Source organism: Lonchura striata, chromosome 9 (assembly GCF_050655825.1).
Source record: "Lonchura striata isolate lonStrDom1 chromosome 9, ASM5065582v1, whole genome shotgun sequence".
NCBI classification, from domain to species: domain Eukaryota; kingdom Metazoa; phylum Chordata; class Aves; order Passeriformes; family Estrildidae; genus Lonchura; species Lonchura striata.
Window position 1 is genome coordinate 17,003,491 of NC_140711.1, and position 23,540 is coordinate 17,027,030.

The 23,540-nt window shown below is 39.8% G+C and overlaps 2 protein-coding genes across 4 annotated transcripts in view; one reads left to right on the top strand and one right to left on the bottom strand.

The window, feature by feature from the left end:
- Window positions 1-23,540, top strand: part of TRPC1 (transient receptor potential cation channel subfamily C member 1) — a 66,694-nt gene that overhangs the window by 19,603 nt on the left and 23,551 nt on the right. Inside the window, exons 15-18 of one of the 3 annotated variants that reach the window (XR_014957205.1) lie at window positions 782-940; window positions 1,308-1,367; window positions 5,555-5,695; window positions 10,752-22,391. The gene's annotated coding sequence lies outside the window, so the exon portion shown is untranslated. Of the gene's footprint in view, window positions 1-781; window positions 5,424-5,554; window positions 5,696-10,751; window positions 22,392-23,540 lie in introns of those variants that run through there. The other 2 variants (XR_014957206.1, XM_085587165.1) reach the window with 2 other exon arrangements.
- On the bottom strand, window positions 339-23,161 carry PCOLCE2 (procollagen C-endopeptidase enhancer 2). Its single transcript, XM_031505646.3, has 9 exons — window positions 22,997-23,161; window positions 21,502-21,610; window positions 14,733-14,988; window positions 12,959-13,083; window positions 9,924-10,060; window positions 8,569-8,723; window positions 5,287-5,370; window positions 2,481-2,648; window positions 339-890 (listed from the first exon to the last, which is right to left on the bottom strand). The coding sequence occupies exons 1-9, from the start codon at window positions 23,083-23,085 to the stop codon at window positions 754-756; spliced, it is 1,260 nt and encodes a 419-aa protein (XP_031361506.2). The 5' UTR covers window positions 23,086-23,161; the 3' UTR covers window positions 339-753.

Here is a 23,540-nt window from a genome sequence, read left to right on the forward strand (position 1 = left end):
AAGGGATCTTTGATTCTATATGCACCTTACCATCACTAAATTAATTCCTACCTTCCTCTGCCTTACCTTACAGAACTTAACAGTGACATTTACTGAGTAGATAGTCATCAATAGAAAAAAGTGTGGGGTTGTTTTACAGCTGTCTAATTCTTTGAAGAGTTCCTGTTCTGATCAATGATTCACTGACTTCCATGTAAGGAAAATCAGCAAGAAGTGTAATGTCAGTTAAAATGTGCAAGGCCCAAACCATCAAAAGCATGTAAATGATCAAAAAACACTTTCTATACTTAGCTGTCCCACTTTAAATCATCCACCAACTAGTTATTAATTATTTATAATCTTAAAATACTTTATTAAGCACTGATAATAATGCAGAAATCCATGTAATAAAACAACTTTAGAGAAAAAGCTACATTGAACTGAGTTGCTATAAATATTGCACTTAGAATTCTTATTTTACGTACAAAATTCCTTAAAAAATTGGACAGTTATAAATTAACATCTTCCAAGTAATTGGAATTTATATGTTTGAGATCAGATGGCTGTGCTGCACATCATCGGCTGTCAGCCTTAGGAGGGTCTATTGTCACCTTGTACTTGTAATGGATTCCACTTTGTGCCAGCTGTGCTTATGTGGACAGGAGGGAAGGAGGAGTCAGCGTGGTCATACTGTTGGCAGTCAGTTGTATTTCTGTGACTTATGCTAAGTTAAAATTATTTTTCAAGATGGATTATAGAATGCAGCTGCAGAGTTCAATTTTGACATGTTTTGTTTTTCAAGGCATTTAGGATCTTTGAGTTCTTAGTCTTAAAACTCATGACAAAGCTGTTGGGAAAGACTTTGCCTCTACCATCTTCTTCTACCTGGCCCATGATGATGTAGTTTAAACCTAGAAAGGAGAGAATGAGATTACAAATCAGAAATCTGGGACATCAGTTGGTAAGTATAGTTCTTTACCTGTCGTTTCTGTTTCTTACCAATGCCTTCCAACATTTTTTCCTTCCTATCTGTAACATTTACTCCCTTGCCCATCTTTGCCGTGCTTGTTACACCACAAACTACAGTTATGTAAAAATCAAGCAGATACACAGCTAAGTGTGTACTACATAATTAAAGATATAGTGATAGTCTTTAAACTTAGACTGTCAAGTGAGTCTGAGAGGCTCTAGAAGTACCCATCAACACTGGATAACCTAACCACTGTCACCCAGGGTGGAATATGTCTCATTAATTTTGAATATTTTCACATTTGTTCAGCTTGTAGATTAAATGCCTTTAATTCTTTTCATTCCCTTTTCCTCCACAGAGATGTAAATATTTTCTAGATACACACAGAAGCATTCAGGCAAGGTGGACTTAATGAATGGTAAGACCTGGCTTTGGACAATTTAATTGAATCTGCATATTTTTATGCCTTAGAAGGGTTGGGGATTTGCAAGGTCTTGGGCTGTAAGGAATGGTATCACAGGGATATAAACAGAAAAGTTCAGATATTATGTAATGGCTCTTAAATAATTCATTGAGATTTAGGATGAGAAACAGAAGTGTGCGGTTTGGAGCCAGAAGTCTGCCTAAAAGGAGAGAGTTTGTTTCACCAAGGACATTACTATGTCTCCCAATGTGTAGTTTTCAGATAACTAAAGGCAAAAGCTAATTTCTGATCATGGTTTTTCACTTTGTTACTGCCCACTTTGAGTTAATATGCTTAAGCACTGGTACTATCTGGAATAGTATCAGGGGTTTTTTGATACTTATTAAATTATTTTGACTGTTTCCTACTATGGCTCCATTTATGTTCTCGTGTTCTACCTGTTTTTAGGCAAAGCTAAAAACAGTTTTATTTTTTACTTAGTTACTTCAATAAAAAATGCTCTTAGTATTTCTTTTAACACCTTTACCACAATTAACTGGAATTTATGTTTGTTGATCTCTGTATAATATTATTTAAAGTAGCTTTTAGCAGTACTGGCTGTTTGCAGATACAAAGTGGGCTTAATACTATGAGTATTTCTGTAAAGCTGTAAATAATTCAGGAGATACACAACAGTGGAACTTGATTTCTGCCATTTCCTGTGAAATACTGCTCTTCTAGGTTTAGCAGGCTGTTGTCTTTCCCTTCTAAACAACTCTGTATAAAAACTAGCTCCAAAATGCATATCTGTAAACATAAAATCTATCTCAGCTTCATCTGAGAGATGAAGCTGAAAATGACATTTTGTCTTGCATCAAGTGGCTTTTAAGGAAAAAAGTTTTCCAAACTCCTGTGATCTACGTGAGCCTAATCCTTTTGCAGTAAAACAGAAAAATGCAATAAACCCCTGAATTACTGGTTATTTATTTTAATACTAACTGCTGATTATAGGAAAAAAAAAAAAACAACATGGTAATTTTATTGGTTTTTCTGGTCATATTTCAAATTGTAGTGTTTACAACTGTTATCTTTTATAAACACACAAAGCAGTTACTATTGTGTACTTACCTCTCCTGATGAGAGGACACTGCTTACACATAACAAGAATCTTGGCACTCATACTCTTGCCAGCTTGTTGGATTGCTAAATTTCCCTCCTTATATACATTAATGATGGATACTGTTGCATGCAGACTGCCCGCCCGTGTTACTGCTGTGATTACAGTTCCAGTTATTACTAGAAGAAAAGATATTTTATATATTTGGTACATTTTTATTATTTTGAGACATAAATTTTGAGGCCTCATAAAAATTTATTAAGTATATTAGTGCCTAATAAGGAAACAAACAGTACTGGGAACACTTACTGAAAATATGAGTATCACTGCTAATAACTAACTCACTACTGTCAAATTTTGGTAGCACCAAATATTAAATTATTGTACAATGTGTCAGTCTTGTGCAAGCCCAGTTCTCTGATTTCAATTAAAGAGTACAATTTAATACTACTTTTAATGAGTCATTTTCAAATTATGGAGAAGTTGAATTAAAACTTGTCTAGCCAAAATCTGAATTCCCACCTCTCTGACACTCCCAGATGAGTAGCAGGGAATAGTTAATGGCCTAAGAACTAGATATTGGTCTGTCTGAGGCCTGATACAAACTTAGTTATTTCAGCTGAATATAGTTACACATTTCTAGTTACCATCACATCTCCCAAAGACCTCTCAGTAGGAAAATCAAGATACTTTCTTTTCCCTAGGATGACTAAATTAATTGGTAAGCCATCTTTATTTATCAAAAGGAAATGGTAATTGGTATTAACAATTTGGTTTCTTCTCAGGTCATCTTTTTAATTCAGATATTCTATCCTAGGATAAATCTGATCTTCAATTATCAAGTGTGTACAGCCAGATTTATTTTACAAAACTGCATAATCCATATTTTGGGATTTTGTAAATTTGTACATTATCTTCCTTTAATGCAGAGCTTTAAATTAAATAGAATGTTCCAGTTAAATCAAGAGGGAACTGTGGATGTTAAAGTGCTGGGTATTGCAGCTATATTTCTAGAAACAATAAAATTAAATGTATTATGAAAGAGAAATAGTTATTCTTTTCTAAAATCACAAATTCTGCAAATAAACTCCAAATAAACCATATCTATGAACAAAAGACTTCCTAATCCTACCTTAGGATATACTTGCATTCACAGTAGCATATAAAGTATTTTTACTCTCACTCCTGTCACAGAAAAAACTGAAAAAGGTCAAGTATTTGACAGAAGATGGGAGAGAAGAATGTGATTTATTACTGTGATGCTAGAGGAAAAAAACCAAGCTTTATATAGGATCATTTACTATGGGCCACAAGAGCTGGAGTGTGGTTGTGGGAACCCAGGGCAAGGGGAATATTCCCCTGTCTGCCCTGGGGTGCTCTGACTCCCAGGAAAACACTGATTTTTACCCTCATTCATGGAGAAAACTTCCAAAGCCTCAAAGTAAACTATAAACCACAAAAGTGTGAAATAGATTATAGAGATTGTAGATAGTAGTGTAGTATGTCACATGGGTGAGAAATTTAGGTTTTAGGATTTTTAGTATGTTATAGATGGGTTCAAGATGGAGGATATAGGGTGTTGTCGCAAGTTCCTTTCTTCTCTCTTCCTCTTCTTCTTTCTTCTTGGCTTTAGGTGGCATCTTGTAATTGGATAGAAAAATCTGCATTGCAGGTCTTTAGGGGTCAGTTATTGGATTAGAAAGGAAAATAATTTAGGTGTCACGTCTTAATTGGGTAGTTTAGTTTTTAAATAGACTTAAAAAGACCTTGCAGCACGAGATTGTTATTTTTGTGCTGTTTTCATGCATGCAAGGTCTGGGTGCAGACAGCATGCTGAAGTTTTGATAAGATAACAATAAACAGAAGCTGAAGACTGAAGCAGTCCAATGCATCTCTCGTTTCTGACACAGGACTGCTCCAGGAGGGGCTCCCCTGCCAGGGGAGCCCCCAGGAGTTGCCCAACTCGGGGCCCACAAACTACATGTGGTCAGTAAGAGGAGACCATTTACGGTTTGGGGTTTTTCCCTACCTGTTTCTTTTGTGTTGGACCAGCCTGTAGGGGCTGCAGGTTGGAAGGGGCTGGTGGTGAGGGCTGGGAGGGGCTCCCTGAGTCCACCCAGCCTCAGGGTACAGCCACAGCCTCCCCTGCTGCTTGGGCACCATCAGGCAAAGACGCCCTCAGATCCCTTCAACTTCCTCAAATCTCATGGGATTAGCAGTGCAGTAAGAGAGAGTCATCTTAAAATGAAAATAGGGTGGTGGCAGAGAGTTTTCTCATCAAATTGCCAGGCATGTTATAGGGGATTAAAAAATGATTGCAGTATTAATAGGGAAAATACCCTTACACATAACTTAATAGATCAGTAGTGACAGATGCTAATACACCACAGACACCATTTTTCCTGACTGATTTATGTCTGTGTACAGACAGCAGGGCTTGGAATTTTCCATCCCTTCTAATTTCTTTTCAAAGCATTTTGGAAGCGTATACACTGTATTTGTGGAACAGTCAGCAGGTGCAGCATTACATGTATTGGCTGGTTACAGAAAATGGAGATGACAATACAGTAACCGAATCAATGAATCCTGGGGTTGTCTTACATTGTCATTTGCTTTTCAGATTGAGAAGGTATGTTTGTCTCAGATACCTGTGCAGGGCCTATTTCAGAATATCTCCAATGTCAGATACATAGATACAGTGGTGTAAAATATTAGACTATGTATTAATGGTAACATAGAACTACATCTGAGAAAATTTCCCTGAGTCTAAAAACAAAGTAGAGAATGAATAAATAAAAAGAAACTTTGCTTCCTTACCAAAGTTGCTTGAACAATAATTGCTTTCCAGAGTCCCACTCCTTTTACACTTCTGCTGGCACAGGGCAACTGTAGGTTTCACAGCTTTTTGAAGAGCAAAAAGGAAATTGAAATTGAAATGAAGCATTTGATACAAATGAAAAGCAGTATGTTCATAAAAAGACAAGAAGAAAGAGAAACAATCCTGATGTATGCATGAACTAGACCTGGCATTTCAGGGGATGAGCACCACAGTAACAATATTCCTTTTCTCTGCTGTCACCTCCAGTCATTGTCTTTTCAGGTGTCTCAGCTGTGTCTGTTCTAGTGGCCAGAGAGAATGGGATGCTACTCAAGATTTTTGTGGCATTTGAAGTCACTGCTGTTGCCATACAGCCCTAGCAGAACACCTGAGTACCACAGCACAATGGTACAGTAACACTTCTGAGAGAGGGGGTGGCCTTTGATTGGGAATTACCACACTGTGATGAAAGGGATCAGAGTTCAAATTCCTGACCCTTTTTTTCAATGAAATTTTTCACACAGCTTCATGTCAGGTAATGTTGCATAGTTTTTCTTCATTACATTTTGAAACAAGATGTTTGAAGTATGGATTTAACATTAGGGATTGACATTTCCTTTCTGAAATAGAATGCTTTGTTTATAAACAACTGAATACACTTGGCATCTTTTCCATACTTGAGTTGATGCTCATAGTCTCTTCATTCCATGAAACATCTTGGGATGCAGTACTTTAAGGGTTTTATGTCCTTTTCAAATTTATTTGGAATTAGTCAGTGACATAGGTATTGGAAACATGAAGGTGAGACTGACAGAATTTTTAAAAAAATCCTACAAATCCCTACATAACCTTATTTTCCAAGAAAAACTAAATTAGTTATGACAAGTATCTTTGCAGTTTTTTACTTTAGAATGGAGGATTTTGCAAATTTTATTCAGTCTATATCTTTTGAAAAAAACCTTCTGACTAACTTTCAATCAGTAGTTTATACTTTTATACTTGTACTTCTTTTTAACTGAATAATTTTACAAGTTTCTAAGAATAAACTAAATTATATTAAAATTACTTTGCCTTTAGTGCAATGGACATGACTGTTAGAAGTCCTGCACTTCTCATTGTTTTGCCTTTCAAATCCTAAGTTTAAAGCTTAGGCTTCATAGTTTTTTATTTATTTTGGGCTGGTTTGTTCCTTTTTCTTTCTCCAGTCTTCTTGATATTTCAATCTTTAGAAAGTTAAATGCCTCCCACAAGGAAAAATGTTTTAAAGAACAAGTTACTATGTCAATGTACGGGTCAGGCAAGTGCTTCCTATCTCAGTGCTATATAACAGCACACCAAAAATTAAGAATTTAATGTTCCCTGAGTCTTTCAAGTTAGTGTCCATAGTAGGACATCCAGCAGGTAGATGAATCCCAGGTGCATGCCAGCTGCTAAAAATTTATTGAGATGTTCTCATTTTTCTAAATTTAAAACTGGGATTATGTGTTACAAAATAGTCTTGTTTGGTCCTTTTAGGGCACTTTTTTTTTTTTTTTTTTTTTTTTTTTGTCCAGTTTAATAAATTTTGGTTGGTGACCAACTTTGCTATGACTTGTCAGCAGAGGCTGTCTATTATTTGTAAGGTACTTTAGCAAAACAAGAACTGGAGAAGAACTGAAATAAAAGTTTAGTTGTCTACCACTTTACATATAGGCACACTGACAGGAAAATGCATTACTGTATCCAGTGATGTAAAGAAGTTAAATACCTCACTACAGGTATTGGATTAGTCTTTATTACTTTTACAAATGTATTTATAGCATTTATTTATTTCTGCGAGTACTAATATTTGTGTGTTACATAAAGACTGACATAATTCTTGAAAGAGCCTACTAAAGTTTAATATTTTATTCATACCTGGAGTTCTGTGCAAGTTTAAATGGATCTGATTTGCAAGATAATAAGATGAGTCTCTTTGAACTGGACACTTCTGAATGCCAGTGATTGCTCAGAAGTGTAACTGAGCTGTAGAGCTTTGGTTTGCTTTGGTTTGTTTTGAAGATCAGAAATGCCTACACTGTGCAAATCTGATCACACCTTGAAAGGACTTCTTTTTTCTGTCTGCCTGACAAGTCTTTTGAACACTTTGCCTCTGTTGTCCTCTCTGTTTTTATTTTCTAATACTGATGCTGTCATGAAAATTGATTTGGAGTTAATTGGTAAATTTCACCTCTCGTGCCTGTTCAAAACCCTGAACAGGGTTCCTGACAGCCTGGGTTACTTGAGACCAAGTGTTCCAACCAACGAAGTCATTAACAAGTGCTTGAGAGTGAATAAGAGCTGAATTATTTATTGTAGAGTCACATCAGAATGATTTACAGGTCACTATGATTTCATTTTTTAAATGTTTATTTTCATTGATTTTGAATACCTTCATTAACAGGATTAAAGCACCACAGCTTCTTGGTTTCCTGCTTACAAGCCATTGCTGTCCTGATTTGTGATGTGTTTTAAGTACAAATCAGGTTATGTCTTGCAGAAACATCATAAATAATTTGGTTTTCTGCTATAATTGTATCTGAAATGCCTCACATTCAGGTTATAGAAATTCTAACAATTTATCCCTTCAGTATCTCAGTAATAAGGTATTTTTGGCAACACCTTCAGATAAATCCAGCTCTGATCTTTCATATTTGCTGTCTAGTCTTAAATACAAAAGGAGACTTAGTTTCAGTGAGACATATTTCTCTGTGAGTTCCAATCACTAAGCATTTTCAAATAAAAATTATTCTAGGAGAGTGTCATATTGACAAGGTGTTGACAGAACCTGAAGAACATTTGGCTGCCATACCAATTTTGTTTGATCTTAAAAACTATATGAAGAAAAATACAGTAAGATTTTTACATATCAACCTGTATAGAAGAAAGAGTTCCTTTAAGTAAAACTATTTCCCAAAATATTCAGAACTTTTTATTCAAAAGAAATTAGCTTCTCCATTCTTCTATGGAATGTGCTAGTTAACTGTCCAAAATTGAGAAGAGACAGGAAAATTCTCTGAGGTGAAGTAAGTTACTTTTACACTGAACTCTTGCCTGGATAGATTTCCTTTAATAATGTTAAGTGTATTCCAGTACTCCCTTGAGTGTATTAATTTTAATGAATTCATTCAACATTTAAAATACTAACAAACCGTAAAACTTGAATTTTTAATGTAATTTGCTCTTTTGTATTTCTGTAACTCTCTCCTTGTCCTGGAATAATTAACTTTTATAGGAAATTAAATAGAGCCAGTAAGACTTACTTGAGGTAGCAGGGACTGTTGTGGTTGTAGGCAGAGCTGTAGTTGTGAGTAACTTTTTTGGTCTAAATTTATAATGGCCAATAAAACCATCAGCTGTTAAGCTTAAATCAGATAAAAACTGAACAAGCAATTCATTTTTCTCAGACAGAATAGGCCTAAAATAGAAAACCAAAATAAAATATTTCCATTCTTTCACATGTCAAAGCCAAAAAGCATTAATAACATTCTTTAAAAAAAAAACAACACTCCAGGCTAATACTGAAAAATATGTGATTCTTTGCTGACATGTCACACACTGTGTTTTGAGGATGAAACTAATTTCCATTAATCACCTAATACTCTTGATTCCTGAAGTTTAAGTCAATATGAGTATTGTTAAATTCTTCCAGTGACTCCACTGCAGACTTCACTTCCATGAAATGGAAAGGGTCAGATTAGGAAAGAGGGAAAATACATGGAAGAAATCCTCAGTACACAGGGGAAGTAAGTAAATGGGGTTTTTTAAAACTTGGCTTTTTTTACTGAAAAAGATATAGCACAATTGGAAGGGCTATGAAAATTCATGAAGTACTGAATTCTACAAGTCTTCAACAAACCCAGCAAAAATAAAAGGTTTTGGGTTGTTACTTCTGTGGGCTTACTTTTTATCCATGATTAGATATTGATTACCCAGGACTTCTTCAAAACCCTTAATGAGGTCTTTGAAGTAAAAACTTGTTATTGTATCTTTTTTTTTTGGCAGATTATCAGAAATCAGTTTACTCTGATGGCCAGGTCTGACATAACCAAAAGTAAGGGGCTGATTAACTGGAATTCTTTGGATTTACAGCTGCCATGGTGGTTGCCCAGTTTAGACTTTCCTTGCTTTAGTATTGACACAGCCTGTGAATGTAGGAGGGCACTGATTATCAGCTGCCAAGAGCTTTGTTCTGCTTCCTGAACACCAGGACTACAAGGCCAAATCTGAAAAATCTGACCCAGTCTGTGTATCCTGTCTTTTTAAAAAGGGCTGAGAGGAAAATGAGTCACATAAAGGGAGGAATGAGCCCAGGGGCTAGAGAGCTCAGCTGGATCCTTTGTCCTTCAGTATCTATAATCAAAACATACACATTATGTTAATGTTCAGCTACCATTACTATTACACAGTGGTCTAATGAGGCTTGTGGGACAGGGTTAGTCATGGAGAGAGAGAAAATAGAGAAAACCTAGAGAGAGACAATTTCTACATGTTCAGTTGGAGGTACAAAACACTGCATTTAATTTAAAAATTAAAATCTTTTATAAGCCTTGGACAGAACTGTTAGCAAAATGACACATAGTGGTGGTGAAGTTCACAACTAAAGGAAGTTACTCACGCTGGTGGACTGTCTCCACAGTACTTCCCAATTCTTTTAGCATCATTGATCTCCCCACCATTAAACACTGCCACGTAGTCATATCTGCAGTAGTTGTCTCTCTCCACATCAAACTTCTCAAACTTTAACTCTATTAGCTAAAGGGAAAATGGAAATAAGTTGTTTAGATTTTGACATGCAGAATTTATTAATACTTACTGTAGTAATTGACATCTTCATATGAAGTACTATTTAATTTTTCTTTTGATAAAGGAAAATTCTTTAATCCACTTAATTGTAAAGTATTTTAATCCACATGACCTCTCCAATGAATAGTTCAGCATATGACTCTAATATTCTGTAAAACGTTTTCTTCTCAAATGTATGCAAGTAACTTCTGATAAAGTTATTTTTATGAGTGAATGTTAGTAGGTGTTAGGTGTTACAATACTCTTAAAATAACTACAGCAAATGTAAGCAACAGAAAAGGAGCTTTTAATGTCATTTCATCATTCAAGATATGCTAAAGAAAAAGCATAGGCAAAGTTGATCCGAGGCATTTCACTGACTTCATTAACAGCAGGACCTAAATCAGTGGTTGCCAATGCTGTGTATACTTGATGCAGAATTAAAAATATTAGTAATTAAAATACTGATAGAAAGAAAATTAGCAAATAGTAAGACTAAACCCAAGAGAAAGTAATTACTTAAAAGAACAGTGTTTCCATGTCAGATTTCCATAATTGTTGAGGCTTTATAAGTCATAAATGTGAACTCATATCATACTGGTATTTCCAATACTTATGCTATTATCTCCAATGACTTACATTTATGGATTCTCTACTTAAGGAAAAACAAAACAATGCACAGGAAAACAGAAATGGAATCTACTAATCTGAAGTCCTGCAGAATGACTGTCAGTCATGTGTGGCAAGGAAGGGAAACACAACCTAACTGCTGCATGGAAACAGAGGTAATATATGTATTTAGGTTGCTTCTTTAGATGAAGCACAACAGTATTTAAATCACCTTCCCATAAATAGCACAAATAAGGCTTGAATGACAAGACTGATTTATGCTGATTGTAGATCAACCTTTATAAAGATCTGACTCAAAGATGGTGTTAAATCTTCTAAGACTGTACAAAGAAAAAGAAGTAATTTGTACATGGCATGTACTTTATTTGATTACTGATATATTAAAAGTTATCTTGTTCTACATTCATAGTAATGATAGCCTGTTATCACCTGATGTCTTAGGTTTGCTTGGATATTGTTTTGCACTATTAAGATGTTTAAGGCATAATTTTACTATTTTTTTCCCCATGAAGTATGAGTAACCTTGAGGGATTTGATTTCAGAGATGACTAACAGGCTTGTTTCAAAACCCTCAGTATCATGATGAAAAAATGCACTTTAAATGGAATACTCATGTGAATAACATGCTTGTGATCAAAAAAGATGGTATAGGAAGCAGTAATGCAACTGGGAATAGAAATGCTAAATTTTTCCACAGCAGGCAAAACAGCAGGCCATAATATCTACTTCACTATTGTTCAATAAGTGCACTTTGCACTAATAAGTATTTTATGATAGAAGCTCTTCATGATCAGAGAAGCTTCTTCATCTTCTGTAATAAATGAAGTAATTATTGGTTTGTATTTGAAGCAACAAAACAAGAGTGCCTTGTTTTATTGCTTACATCCTTATGAAAGGGAAATAGAGATGACACCTAAATTCTGGCAAATGGAAGACTGGGGAGCTTTTTATATGCACTTGAAGAGAGATGCTTATTCACTACTTAATGGAAAATGGCACTGTCAAAATTCTGCCATTTTTCCATGCAAACAACCACTGTTGCAGTACATGAATAATATATTTTTGGAAACAGGTAGATTTATGGAATAGAATCATCAAAAGGCACAGGATATAATGCCCTTATTTTTATGCTGATATAGTCTTTCTTAAATCTTCTCTATGAGCTTAGGAAAAGTTCTTAGGTTTATCTAGAGACATTTGGAAAGAACCAAAGTAATCTGCAGTTTACAGATAAGGGTTTAAAAATCACTGCCTATCTATAGGATTGTTAAATGGCCTGTATCTAGCAAGCAAGGAACGTGCATTAAAAAGGAATACAGGAAACACTAAGCTGACATACTGCTTCAGTTCAAGAAAGGAACTGTCTTGGTAAATGCAAAAGTAGGAATGATCAGAAGAATATATTTATCTGGGGCAGCTTTTTTTTTTATTTCAAGGATTAGTCATGAGCAGAAGATGAAGAAAGTCATCTTTATATGTAAATTAATTTAAAAAGCTGAATGTGGCAAGAAAAGCAACCTACCAAACATGCTTGTCAACCAAAACATTCAAGCATTGTAGACCTCCTGCTAAGATACAGAGCAGATGGCTCAGCAGCAACCAGAAAATGTGCAGCTAGGATTGAGATTTGCCCTACAGTGTAGAGAACGCGCTTGTGTTTGCCATGCATGGCACAAGAGCTCTCTCAGTCTGCTGTCACATCTCAGCTCCTAATGAAGTGGTAACATATGCTCTCATGGCATCTGGCTAATTAAGCAAGCATGTTATGTGATGGAGCCTTCAAAATACGAAATAGAACAAACTGCTTTTATTAAATTCAATCAGCTCTACCTGGGCACCTCAACAGTAAACTGCAGCAACACCAAAAATGCTCAGACATTGTTAGACTTAAATGCTGCGTTGGTCATCATCATGTTTGGTGCTGAGATGATCACGTGCCTTGACTTCGTTTGCACGGTATTTTTTGAATTAATAATGTTTAAACCCTCCTTGGCTTAAAAGCCTCAGCAGTCACAGCTGCTTTAAGAGGTTTCATTCAGGGGGCCGTACCAGCGCTGCTGAGGGAGCACGGGAGGCACTGGGGCGGTGAGGAGGAGGCAGGTGGGGTGGCGGAGCTGCGCCCGTGCTCGCTGTCCCTGCCCGGCCCGCTGTGCCCGCCGGCTGCCACCGCGTGTCCCGGGCAGCCGCCGGCTCTCAGGCTGGGTCCCTGCGCGCTGAAGCTGAGCTGAGCTGCCTTACCTGGTTCTTCGGGGCCACGATGTGCCAGGAGCAGGAGACTCCCGCGGGGTAGTCCCGCTCCGGCCAGTTGGGCGTGTGGAAGGAGCCCGACGGCTTCTGCAGGCGTCCCCCGCAGTACTGGTCCCCTGCAGAGAGCGCGGGCTGAGCGCGCCGCGGGGCCGGCCTCCGCCCCGGCGGGCTCCCCGGGGAAATCACAGCTGCGGAACGGCAGCGGGCACCCCGGGGAAATCACAGCTGCGGAACGGCAGCGGGCTCCCCGGGGAAATCACAGCTGCGGAACGGCAGCGGGCACCCCGGGGAAATCACAGCTGCGGAACGGCAGCGGGCACCCCGGGGAAATCACAGCTGCGGAACGGCAGCCGAGCGGACACAGCATCCCTGCGAGCGCTGCGGCTGGAGGAGCCAGCCCCGCAGCCCGCGGGGCAGCCGTGGGGGCCAACAGGCACTCCCAAAGAACTGCAGCCTGTGCCGTGCTCTTGATGGAGAGGGGTCTTTTTTGTCCACATTGCCTGCCCTCAGTTCCAAATTAAAAACTCCATCAGGTATGTAATCCTTATTTACAATATTACTATGAACTGTCTCGTTAAATTAACTATATCGGGTCACAGTTATTTAGTGTCTCTTTCAAGAAGTTGTCAATACGAGGTTACAACTGCGGAAGGCCCGATAAATTACTCATCGCCTTCACTGCCTCTGCCCAACAACCTGTCTAGCCTGGCATCATAGCAATAGCAAAAGCCTTGAAAAAGGGTCATTAACTAGGGCAATACCACCTCCCTGTGACCTCCCAGCCTCTCACTGTCCATACTCTTCCCAAGCGCCAGGCAATGCCTTTATGTTTAGTAATACCTGATGAATTTTGCTTTGATATGTTTCTGTAAGTGGTTTTAAACCAGGACAGAAACAGACAATCCACAATATCCCCTGGTACACAGGCCACAGAGAAAAATCATCCTCTCCTTTCCTTTGCAGCCACTTGCTTGTCTAGTTTTTATATTGAAAGAGATGGACTGAGGTCCCCAGTCACTTCTTCCACACCAGTCATGACTTCAAAGCCCTCTGTTACAGTCCCTTTGACTTCCTCTTTTCCAGCATGAAGAAGTTCATGCTGTGTAGTTGATCTTTGTGTATGTGATGTTCTTTTAACTCTGTCATACTTGTCCGATTCCTTCCAATAATTTGATCATATTCAGTTCTGAGATGGGAACATCAGAGAGTCACACTTTATTCAAGATGTACATGCATTATGGATTTATAATGGCATAGTTTTTTTGATGTTATTGTTTGATCTTTATTTTCTTTTCTGAAAATTATTACATTTCTGTTTCTTTTTTTGATACCTATTAAGCGCTGGATTGATGCTCAACTGTAGTTTTCATAAATTATCAACTTTAAACCTAACATCTCATTCCAAAACAGTAAGAGTCAATTCAGAACCTGCTGTACTGTAGGCAAAGTTAGGGTGTTTTCCCTTTATATGCAACATATGTCTATATTGAATTTCATTTGCCCTTTTAATGGCTAGCTCTTACCAGTTTACTACTAGGTACAGTTCTTCAACTACTCTTAGGCTGACAAGTGTTTCTCCTTACTACTTGATGAACTAAGATGACTAAACAGTTATACTTGGCTATTTGCTAAGCAAGGTAATTAATAAATATTTTGAATAACACAATGCTTAATATCTCTGGCACCACATCTTTTTAAGCATTCATGTGGCTCTGGGTAGAGCTGAGTTGTATTTGTCTTCAGCACATATATAATGGTTAATTACCTCTTTCGTGTGGTTCTGCAGCAGAAAACTTCGCAATGAATCCACTTCCAGCAGTATTAGCATCTGAAGTCATCTGCACCAACATTTTATTGCTGCTGGATACCAGGGCACCTGGTTTCACAGTGCCACAGAACCTGCCGATGCGCTGCCCGTTGGCATGGCCGCTGTATATATCCACAAAATCATAGCGGCACAGATTGTCGCTTTCCAGGTCTAAATACCGAAAAGAAAGGACCACCACTTTGCCCTCTGGGACCTGCAGAGACAGGGAAGGAGGGAGACATGCATCTGGAAATTGTGACCACATATCTATTGCATCCCACTGCCTGCATGACTGTTTTCATATCCTTCACTCCTGTCAGATGAGCTCTTTTTGTCAACTATATTCCAGGTAAAGCAGTTTTTAAAGTAACTTGGACCAATCCTTAATACAAAGCACTGGCCATCTCTTGCCATTATCTTATTTCTGATCGAGAACATCCACTAGTCAGGCTCATGCAGTTAATCATAAACCAGTTCAGCTTGGTGTGTTTCTCTTTTTTTTTCTACTGAAAGTGTGGAATCAGCCATGCAGCTCCCTGTCACCAAGCAAGGTGAAAAAAAAAAAAAAATTAACATGAAAAAAATATGGAACAAGCAATTTACCATTTTAAACAAATAAAATGGCCTCTCTCAAGTTTCATGGTTTGAAGGAGTTTTTAATTTACTGATATGCATCTCACATTTATAAGTAAAATTGGAAACTTCATGGCTAACACTGTACAACCCTAATATTTAGTTACTGGAGTGGCTGCAGTGAAAGAATTGTATTTGGAAAGACACTGTAAAACTATAAACAGAGAATTCAAAAGAACCACTAGTGGGTGTCCTCAATATAAAAGAGTTTTGGTTCTGAAACATCTGAGGAAACATAAGACAGGGCAAATCTTCTTACATGTCTGTATCTGTGGACATTGCAAAAGATACAAGAGTACCGAGAAGGACGTAAATTAAGACAGCATAATGGTTTACAAGGAGGAGAACATTTCCTGGGACATGGTTACAAGCTTTTAAGAGAAAAATCAGCATACTGAGAAGTGAAAACTATTCTAATAAAGCACTTAATGCTGTGTAAGAGAACTGAAGAAGGGAAACAGTATTTTAAGGTATAGAGAGACCCTAGACAGGCAAGTGTAATTATCTGCATTCAATCCATATCATGGTAGAGTGGTTAGCTATTAAAATAATTGCAGCTGTTCCGCTTTACTGAGACACTACTATAATCTTCTGCTTTAAACATGCACTTAATATATCTGCATTAAGTTCATATTTAAGCCACGTTATTTAAGAGTTCATTAATTTTTTCATTCCTTAACAGTGACTCATTTTAAAACATTGGTTTGAAATAAATTAAAACTAAACTGTTCCTATATGAAATTGCCAAACTGTTTTAATATTGAGTCTCAACAGTTAAAAATTGCTTGTCAAGTATAGATGGAAGTGACTGCTTTAACCCACAGAAGATACTGATAGAGGCAGCAGCTCTAGATGTACTGAAAAATGTGTTGTAGGTGTGTTCAAGTTACTCTTTCATGTGGCTGTTTTTATGTCCAGTGCTGATACTGGTCCTGCAGCAGGACAGACTTCTGCTTGAGCTGTTCTCAGCTGCCCAGGGTCCATGTGCACACTTCCTGACCAGCTCCACTACAGTTCCTGCTGCTGATTTCAGAGAATTTTCCTTTTAAGTTCAAAGTACTCTCAAAAATGCATTCAGGGCCCCTGTGCTGATACACATCACTGCTACTACTACAAAACCATAACTCACCTAATCTTGTATTTATTCCTTCAATCACTGCTCTCATATCTAAATCTCTTATTACATTCACTTGTCTTCTGGTCTGAATCACTAAGGAGCATTAAGGCTTGGTCATTTTAACATAATATGAGCTAAAATGAATTTGGTATTCCTGTCAGAAGACCTGAATATTATTTATGGTTGTATTACAAAAGTCTGTGTGATTGGGCAAGTCAATTCAGAAATGCTGACAGTAAAATTAGTTAGAAAAAGTCAAATTTCGGCAGTTAGATGACAGAAGCCTTTTATCGAGAAGTATGTATGTAAAATAGCAAATGCTATTTTGGTGTGAAACAGTCATTTTCATAAGTTTGTACAGCTGGTATGACAGGATGCAAATGGGGCAACCTTTAAAGGTTATCATGCTTTAAAATAAACTATCATGCCTACTCTTTGCTCATGTTTAGCTGAATTTAGGGAGGTAAGTAATTTAGAGAAATGTGGCAGGCCCTTAATTACAGTTACTACTTACTTCTATTACTTTTATTTTAAAAATATACTTGCTTATTCAAATATTTGTCATTCACAAAAATTTGTTCCAGTATATTAAATCACTTAAAATTTTGTGGTCTGAGTAGATGACAATCAGAAGTGTAGAGGATGGTGGTTTCACATTCTGGCAGCAGCTGTTCCAGTTTGCAGCTACTCCCAAGAAATCTTGTGCTAAATACAGGCATCTTTGCAAAACTGTACTTTTCTTTGATTTCTACCACTTTGCTTCTTTAAATGTTGAGAATTAATGTGCTAAAATCTGCCAATGATTATCCCAGGACATTTAAAATATTGTTCCATGAGAAACACGGGGGAGCAAGCAAATGACTCAGTATTGTTTACTTTGAGCCACATCTGAGCCTGCTGCAGTAAGATGGGATACCTCAGAGGGAGAACTGGAAGGAATTCAGCTCTTAAAAGAAAAGAACAAAAAAAAAAGAGGGAGGAGTCAAAGGAAGAATGATGTGATGCTTCTTCTGCAGGGTGTGCCTTATTTTTGTTTTATCCATCCAGCTGGTATCTTTCAACAACAGAGGCACCTCATCCTCTGTCTTTCAATGTCAATGAGGGCAGCTGACCCATACTCACTCTCTGCTTCCCTTCTTATTTTAACCCTATGAACTTCTCTAGGTTCAAAAATTATGATGCTAAACTAATGTAAAGGATGCCTTCCTCCTGTGGAAGGCTAAAGAAATGTTTAGAGGGAGTGTTTGTAGAGCATAATTCCCTAAAATTATCTGTGTAGATTACTAACCTCTTCAAAAGGGCATGATTATTCCATATATACAAAACACCTCAAAATAAGGTCTTGAGATTGTTTTTGGTTATCATTCATTTCAGATATTTCATATAATGTTAATCAAAGTTCAGTTACCTTAAAAGTAGTGTTTTTCTGTTGTTGTTCTGACTGAATACAAAGCCCTCTTCATCAAAATTGCCTGGTTTAGACTATTTACTTTGAAAATAATCTTTCTGGGGGAGGAAATCCCTTAAATGCCAACTTTCATAAATATATTTTGCCTAACTTTTAAACCTTTATTGTGTTGAATATATTTTGATATATGTTTAATACAAAAATGCTGATTATATGTTTTGCTACAGCAGTCCCAGATAGAATTGAAAAATACATCAGCTACCTGCAAGCCAAATGTATTATTTCTCTCTACTGAGAATGAATGTGGATGTTATTTGGAGTTACATCCTGGGAAGAACCATGATTTCTGCCTAGTTACTTGTTCTCTATCTCCATCTCCAATTTTAAAAATTTGTATTAGCTTGCCCTTCCTGACAAGGGTGCTGGATTCTTTTTCTTTCTGGCAATACAACCCATGTGTAAAGACCTGTGTTCTACTGGAAGGGCAGTTTTACAATGACATAGGAAAATTAATGTTTAAAACATAGAAAAAATTATTTAAAATATTCTGCTCCCTCAGGGCAGATTCCCCAACTGCCCTAATAAGTAAATTTTTCAAACTTTGCTTATTGTCAGCAAACCTGCTGGAACACAGCTCCTGAACCTATAAAAACATAACCTTACATAACTCTGACAGTTTTCAGTATTATTGTTGCACATAAAGTTGTTGGAGTTTTATGGGAACTAAGCAGTCTGCCAGAAAAATACGGGACAGCAGTCCAGATTCTCGGACTATGTGACACATTTATGTGAGGTGATGGCCAAGAAGGATTACAGAGTATTAAAAGTAAGTGTATATGACATATTTCAGATAAAGCTATATACATTACTATAGGAAAGGAAATAGCTGTACAAATGACTTCTTAGCAAAGCCAGTGAAAAGCTGCTGGGTAGTCTGCCAAGGCTGTAATAGAACCACAAACATGTGCTGAACACTTCTTAGAGCTCTTAGAATAGAGAAGCTGTTTTCTTTAGCCAGCTGAAAAAGTCCCAGTCTCTTGAAATAACAGAGCCATAATTGAGTTAGACTCTTCCAGCTTTAGCAAACTAGTTGGAAAGATTTCAGATGATACCTGAATGCTACATTGCTTTATCTGTATTGCGCGTAATGTTTTCTAAACCTATTTTCCTCTAAAGAACGATTTAGCTCTCATTCTGCCTGCCTTTCTGCATTTCTTGTGCAGCTGATGAGATCCTGTAGTTGAGAAAACAAGAGCTTCATGCTTCTTCTGACCCAGACACAAAGTGAATCAATGTCTCTATCAGTCTTGCAGACTTGTCAGCTCCTGCATTAGCAGAATGTTTTCAGAAAGGTGTTCACAGCCCTTGGCTAAAACGGACAGGCAAATGTCTTAGTCACTTTCTAAAATCAGATGCTAAATGAGGAAGACTAACAGTAACTACAGAGTATTTCTTTATGGTAATATAACTGGCTTTCTTATTTGGGTGCTATTGCAAGCTATTCTAAGCCTCAGCAATATTTGGTGAAAGGATTTTGTTGTATAAATTCAGACCCTTGAGTGTACCACTTTGCCACAGTTTGGTAAACCATGGTCTTTTTAAAGAGAGTACAGGCTTAGTCTTGCAGGTTTATTAGTCCTTGCCTTCCCTACATCCTTCCTGCACACCCAAAAGACACTGAGCATTCTACAGTTGATGGGGGAAAAGAAATCAGCTTGGCTTAGTGAACATAATTGTTAAATAAGACAGGGGTTAAATGGGCTGAAGGCAAAAGCAAGCCTGGACTACTCCAGTTGTGCAGCCCTTCTCTGGCTTTGGGCAAACTACAGAGGACAAGCAGGAGGCAGTCAAATGGCAGCACAGCAGAAAACTGGAAGTCAGGGTGTTCATGAAATGAGAGAAGCCATCGAGTTCCTGCCATTGTCAAGGAAGCTCAAGTGCAGACACAGCTCTGCCATAGCTTTGTAGTAATGCTTCTCACCATGCTCAGCCTCACCTGGATGTTGTAAGCAACAGCCACATAAAGCCTGCAATTAAACCACTCTGTACAGACTTTCTAAGTACAATAATTTGTTCTCTTGTCCCTCTACCCCCCATATATGAAGGGCAGATACATGGCATGATTCAGTAATTGCTTCTTTAGTGCTGCCTCCATTTGTTATCTAAGTTTTTTAGTGGTAAAAATTTCATGCTGTTATAAGCAAAATTATTATTTCCCTCCAGATTAAATTTTGAAATTTTGAACATCTGAGTTATACTGGTAAACTAACTTTGTATGTTTTTCCCTTTTATTTAAGGCATGTGTGTATGATTCCAAATGCAATTTGCATGTGCTCTTCAGATTGCAAGGTGGGCTATGCTGATTGCTGTCACCTCAGCCCCTTGATAGCAAGGAAGCAAGTTTATGGGCATGCACCATGTTTCACATCCTCTTCTGGATGAGGTCAGACACAGATCAAAGGTAACCTCTAACTAGGCCCCAATAATAACACAACAGAAAGGTGCAGAAAGCAGCTCTGCAGCTTCACTGGGATCTTTCAGATCAAACTATTAAAATCACATCACTCATTTGGTATGAGAGTTGTTTTAAACTGAACATTGTAAACAGATCAATGTCTCCTGCTCTGCGTCAGCATCTCTATAGTAGCAGGAAACAATTACCCTGTGACATCCTATTCTCCTGCCAACACCTAGCCTGTGATGCAGTCTTTCAACTGAAGTTGTCTTTAGTGATCCTGTCAACACACAGACTAACTTATTTTTTATGCCTTCTGATTTTTACTGTAGGCCCAAATGTCAGAAGAGTTCTTGGTGCACTGTGTCTAAAAAAGAGGAAATTTAGTGGGCAGTTTCAGAGGGTTTAATTTGTGCAGATGTGAGGAAGAGTAATCATTCACTCATATCACCTTCTCTGAGTCTGTGGATAAGGACATCCAGAACAGGAGTATTTAGTCCTAGTTGTTTCATGGAATCTGTTGTCCATGAATCTATCATCTCTGCCCCACAGTCTCATTTCAGCATCAAAATATCAATGGTACCACATGGTTCCATTTCACATAGTCATTTATAAATGTAACACTTCCCTACTGCTGTCAGCCTGCTGTATGACAGACTCCAGATGTCCTGGCTGGCAGAACACTGCTAGCAGCACACTTCAAGCAAACCTGCCTGAATTTTTTTAGATTTGATTGAAACATTTTTATATGTCTTCTTGCCAAGAAGTTTTGCTTTTCATACTCGCCACCTCAAATCTTTTCTTTGCTAGAACTCACTATTGCTTTCCACAACGACAGAAGGAAAGATGTTTGCTTGTAAGTGGGTTAATTTAAAACAATTAGAGGTGCATCAGAGAAGTCAATGAAAATTTGCTTCTGACATGAGGCAAGGCCAGTTCTGTTTCAACCACTATTATCAATACTATATCAATCCTAAAAGCTCCAGATAGTTGAGCTACTTTGAGTTACTGACTTAATTATTACACATAATGTTATCCCATGTAAAACACAGTTTAACAACAAATAGCTGTTCATTGTCTTCAGCACTGATTTTGTGGTATTAAAAATTCTTACGGTGATTTTCCAAGTACACTTGCTGTTTGGTGGGTAGACGCCAGGAAATCCTTCACTCCCAATAAACCCTGACTCTCCAGATACAACTCCTCCGCATGTAAATGTAGGCCTGAAAATAATAGAAAAAAAAAAATCATTTATTCTTTGTATAAGAGGCCCAAACTCTCTTAACAGCTTAAATATTGAAAGCCATTGCTAACATGGAACATGTTTTATTATTTACATAAAATCACTATTGACATAGAATGTGCAATTTAATGTGTGAAGTTAGGTGTGGAAAGAATTAACTACTTAGGCCTTAATTCTGGGTAGGCACAGACTGTTATCCCTCCCTCCCTTTTTACTTCCTAAGATCAGTGGTGTGCCAATGTGACATATTGCAAATTGCTATTATAATGGGAAAATAACTATTAAAAAGTCATTAGCAAAGCCTTTTATAGTACATATAATACTAGTTAAAATAGCACTGATATAAAAATTACTTCTCATTCCTTTCTATGCTTTGAGTTTATATGTTTTAACCAAGGAAGTCTTTGGTACTTTTGTCTACCTCAGTAGCACAACCCACTCTGTGCTGAGCCCCGCTCCTGGTGCTGAGCCCTGTGGCCCAGCTGTGCTCAGGGCTCAGCTCAGGCGCTGGCGCCGGCTCCGGACACGCTGCACGGACACGCGAGAAACCCGGGAAAAGCCGTGTGGAACCGCTGCTACCGCTGGGGCCACGAGGGTGAGCGAACTCCCTGCCAAGCTTCCGGCACCGGGATGCCTCACCCTGTTACAGTTATGTTAGAGAGGCTGCCGGCTGTCTCGCAGGGTCCTGGGCTCCGTGGGAAATGCTCCCGCCTTGATGCAGTCACGGGCACTGAAACACCCGCGCAGCCCACGGAGGCACGGTGGGAACGCGACTGCGGGAGACGAAGGGAGGGGAGGGGACGCGGGACCTGTGCGGGGCAGGGCAGGCGGTCCCTGTGCGGGGACAGGGCGGTTGTTGTGCGGGGACAGGGCAGGCGGTCCCTGTGCGGGGACAGGGCGGTCCCTGTGCGGGGCAGGGCGGTCCCTGTGCGGGGCAGGGCGGTCCCTGTGAGGGGCCAGGGCAGTCCCTGTGCGGGGACAGGGCGGTCCCTGTGCGGGGACAGGGCGGTCGGTCCCTGTGCGGGGACAGGGCGGTCGGTCCCTGTGCGGGGACAGGGCAGGCGGTCCCTGTGCGGGGACAGGGCAGTCGGTCCCTGTGCGGGACAGGGCGGTCCCTGTGCGGGGACAGGACAGGGCGGTCCCTGTGCGGGGCAGGGCGGTCCCTGTGCGGGACAGGGCGGTCCCTGTGCGGGGCAGGGCGGTCCCTGTGCGGGACAGGGCGATCCCTGTGCGGGGCAGGCGGTCCCTGTGCGGGACAGGGCGGTCCCTGTGCGGGACAGGGCGGTCGGTCCCTGTGCGGGGACAGGGCGGTCCCTGTGCGGGGACAGGACAGGGCGGTCCCTGTGCGGGACAGGGCGGTCGGTACCTGTGCGCGGGGGTGGCGGGACGCGCCGCCGCCAGCAGCGGAGGCGGCAGCAGCAGTAGCAGCAGCAGCAGCGGGACGGCGGGCGGCATCTCAGGGCGGCAGCGGCGACTGGGGCAGGGCTGGGGCCGCGGAGCCGCTACTCCGACCGCTGCCTGCTCCTCCTGTGGCTGCCAGGGCCGGGGGAGGAGGCAAAGGCTTCCGCCGCCCTCCGCCCCCAGGGCAGGGGCCGGGGCAGGGCCTCCGTCTCTCCCGCGCGGGGCGCGGGCGCTGCCCGGGGTGTGCCCGGCCCCGCCCCGGTGCCGCCGGGGCTGCGGGCTCGGCCCGGGGTGTGCCCGGCCCCGCCCCGGTGCCGCCGGGGCTGCGGGCTCGGCCCGGGGCGCCCCGGCCCCGCGCACTCCCGGCGCTGCCCCCGCGGCTCCGCCTGGAGCCCGCAGCCCCCCGCGACGCCCCGCTGCCGTCCTCAGGTGGCACAGTGCGGGTGTTTGTCCCGAGCATGAATGAACTCAGTGTTACCGGCTGGGCAATCGTCTGCAGCTCCGCCAAA

Excerpts from the sequence above, each read along its gene's own strand:
- PCOLCE2 (XM_031505646.3), bottom strand. The coding sequence starts at position 23,085 with ATGCCGCCCGCCGTCCCGCTGCTGCTGCTGCTACTGCTGCTGCCGCCT. Across the intron at positions 2,649-5,286 it reads TTATTGTTCAAGCAACTTTG|TAATAACTGGAACTGTAATC; the intron begins GTAAGGAAGCAA and ends CTTTTCTTCTAG. Across the intron at positions 891-2,480 it reads GTGTCCTCTCATCAGGAGAG|GTTTAAACTACATCATCATG; the intron begins GTAAGTACACAA and ends TCTCCTTTCTAG.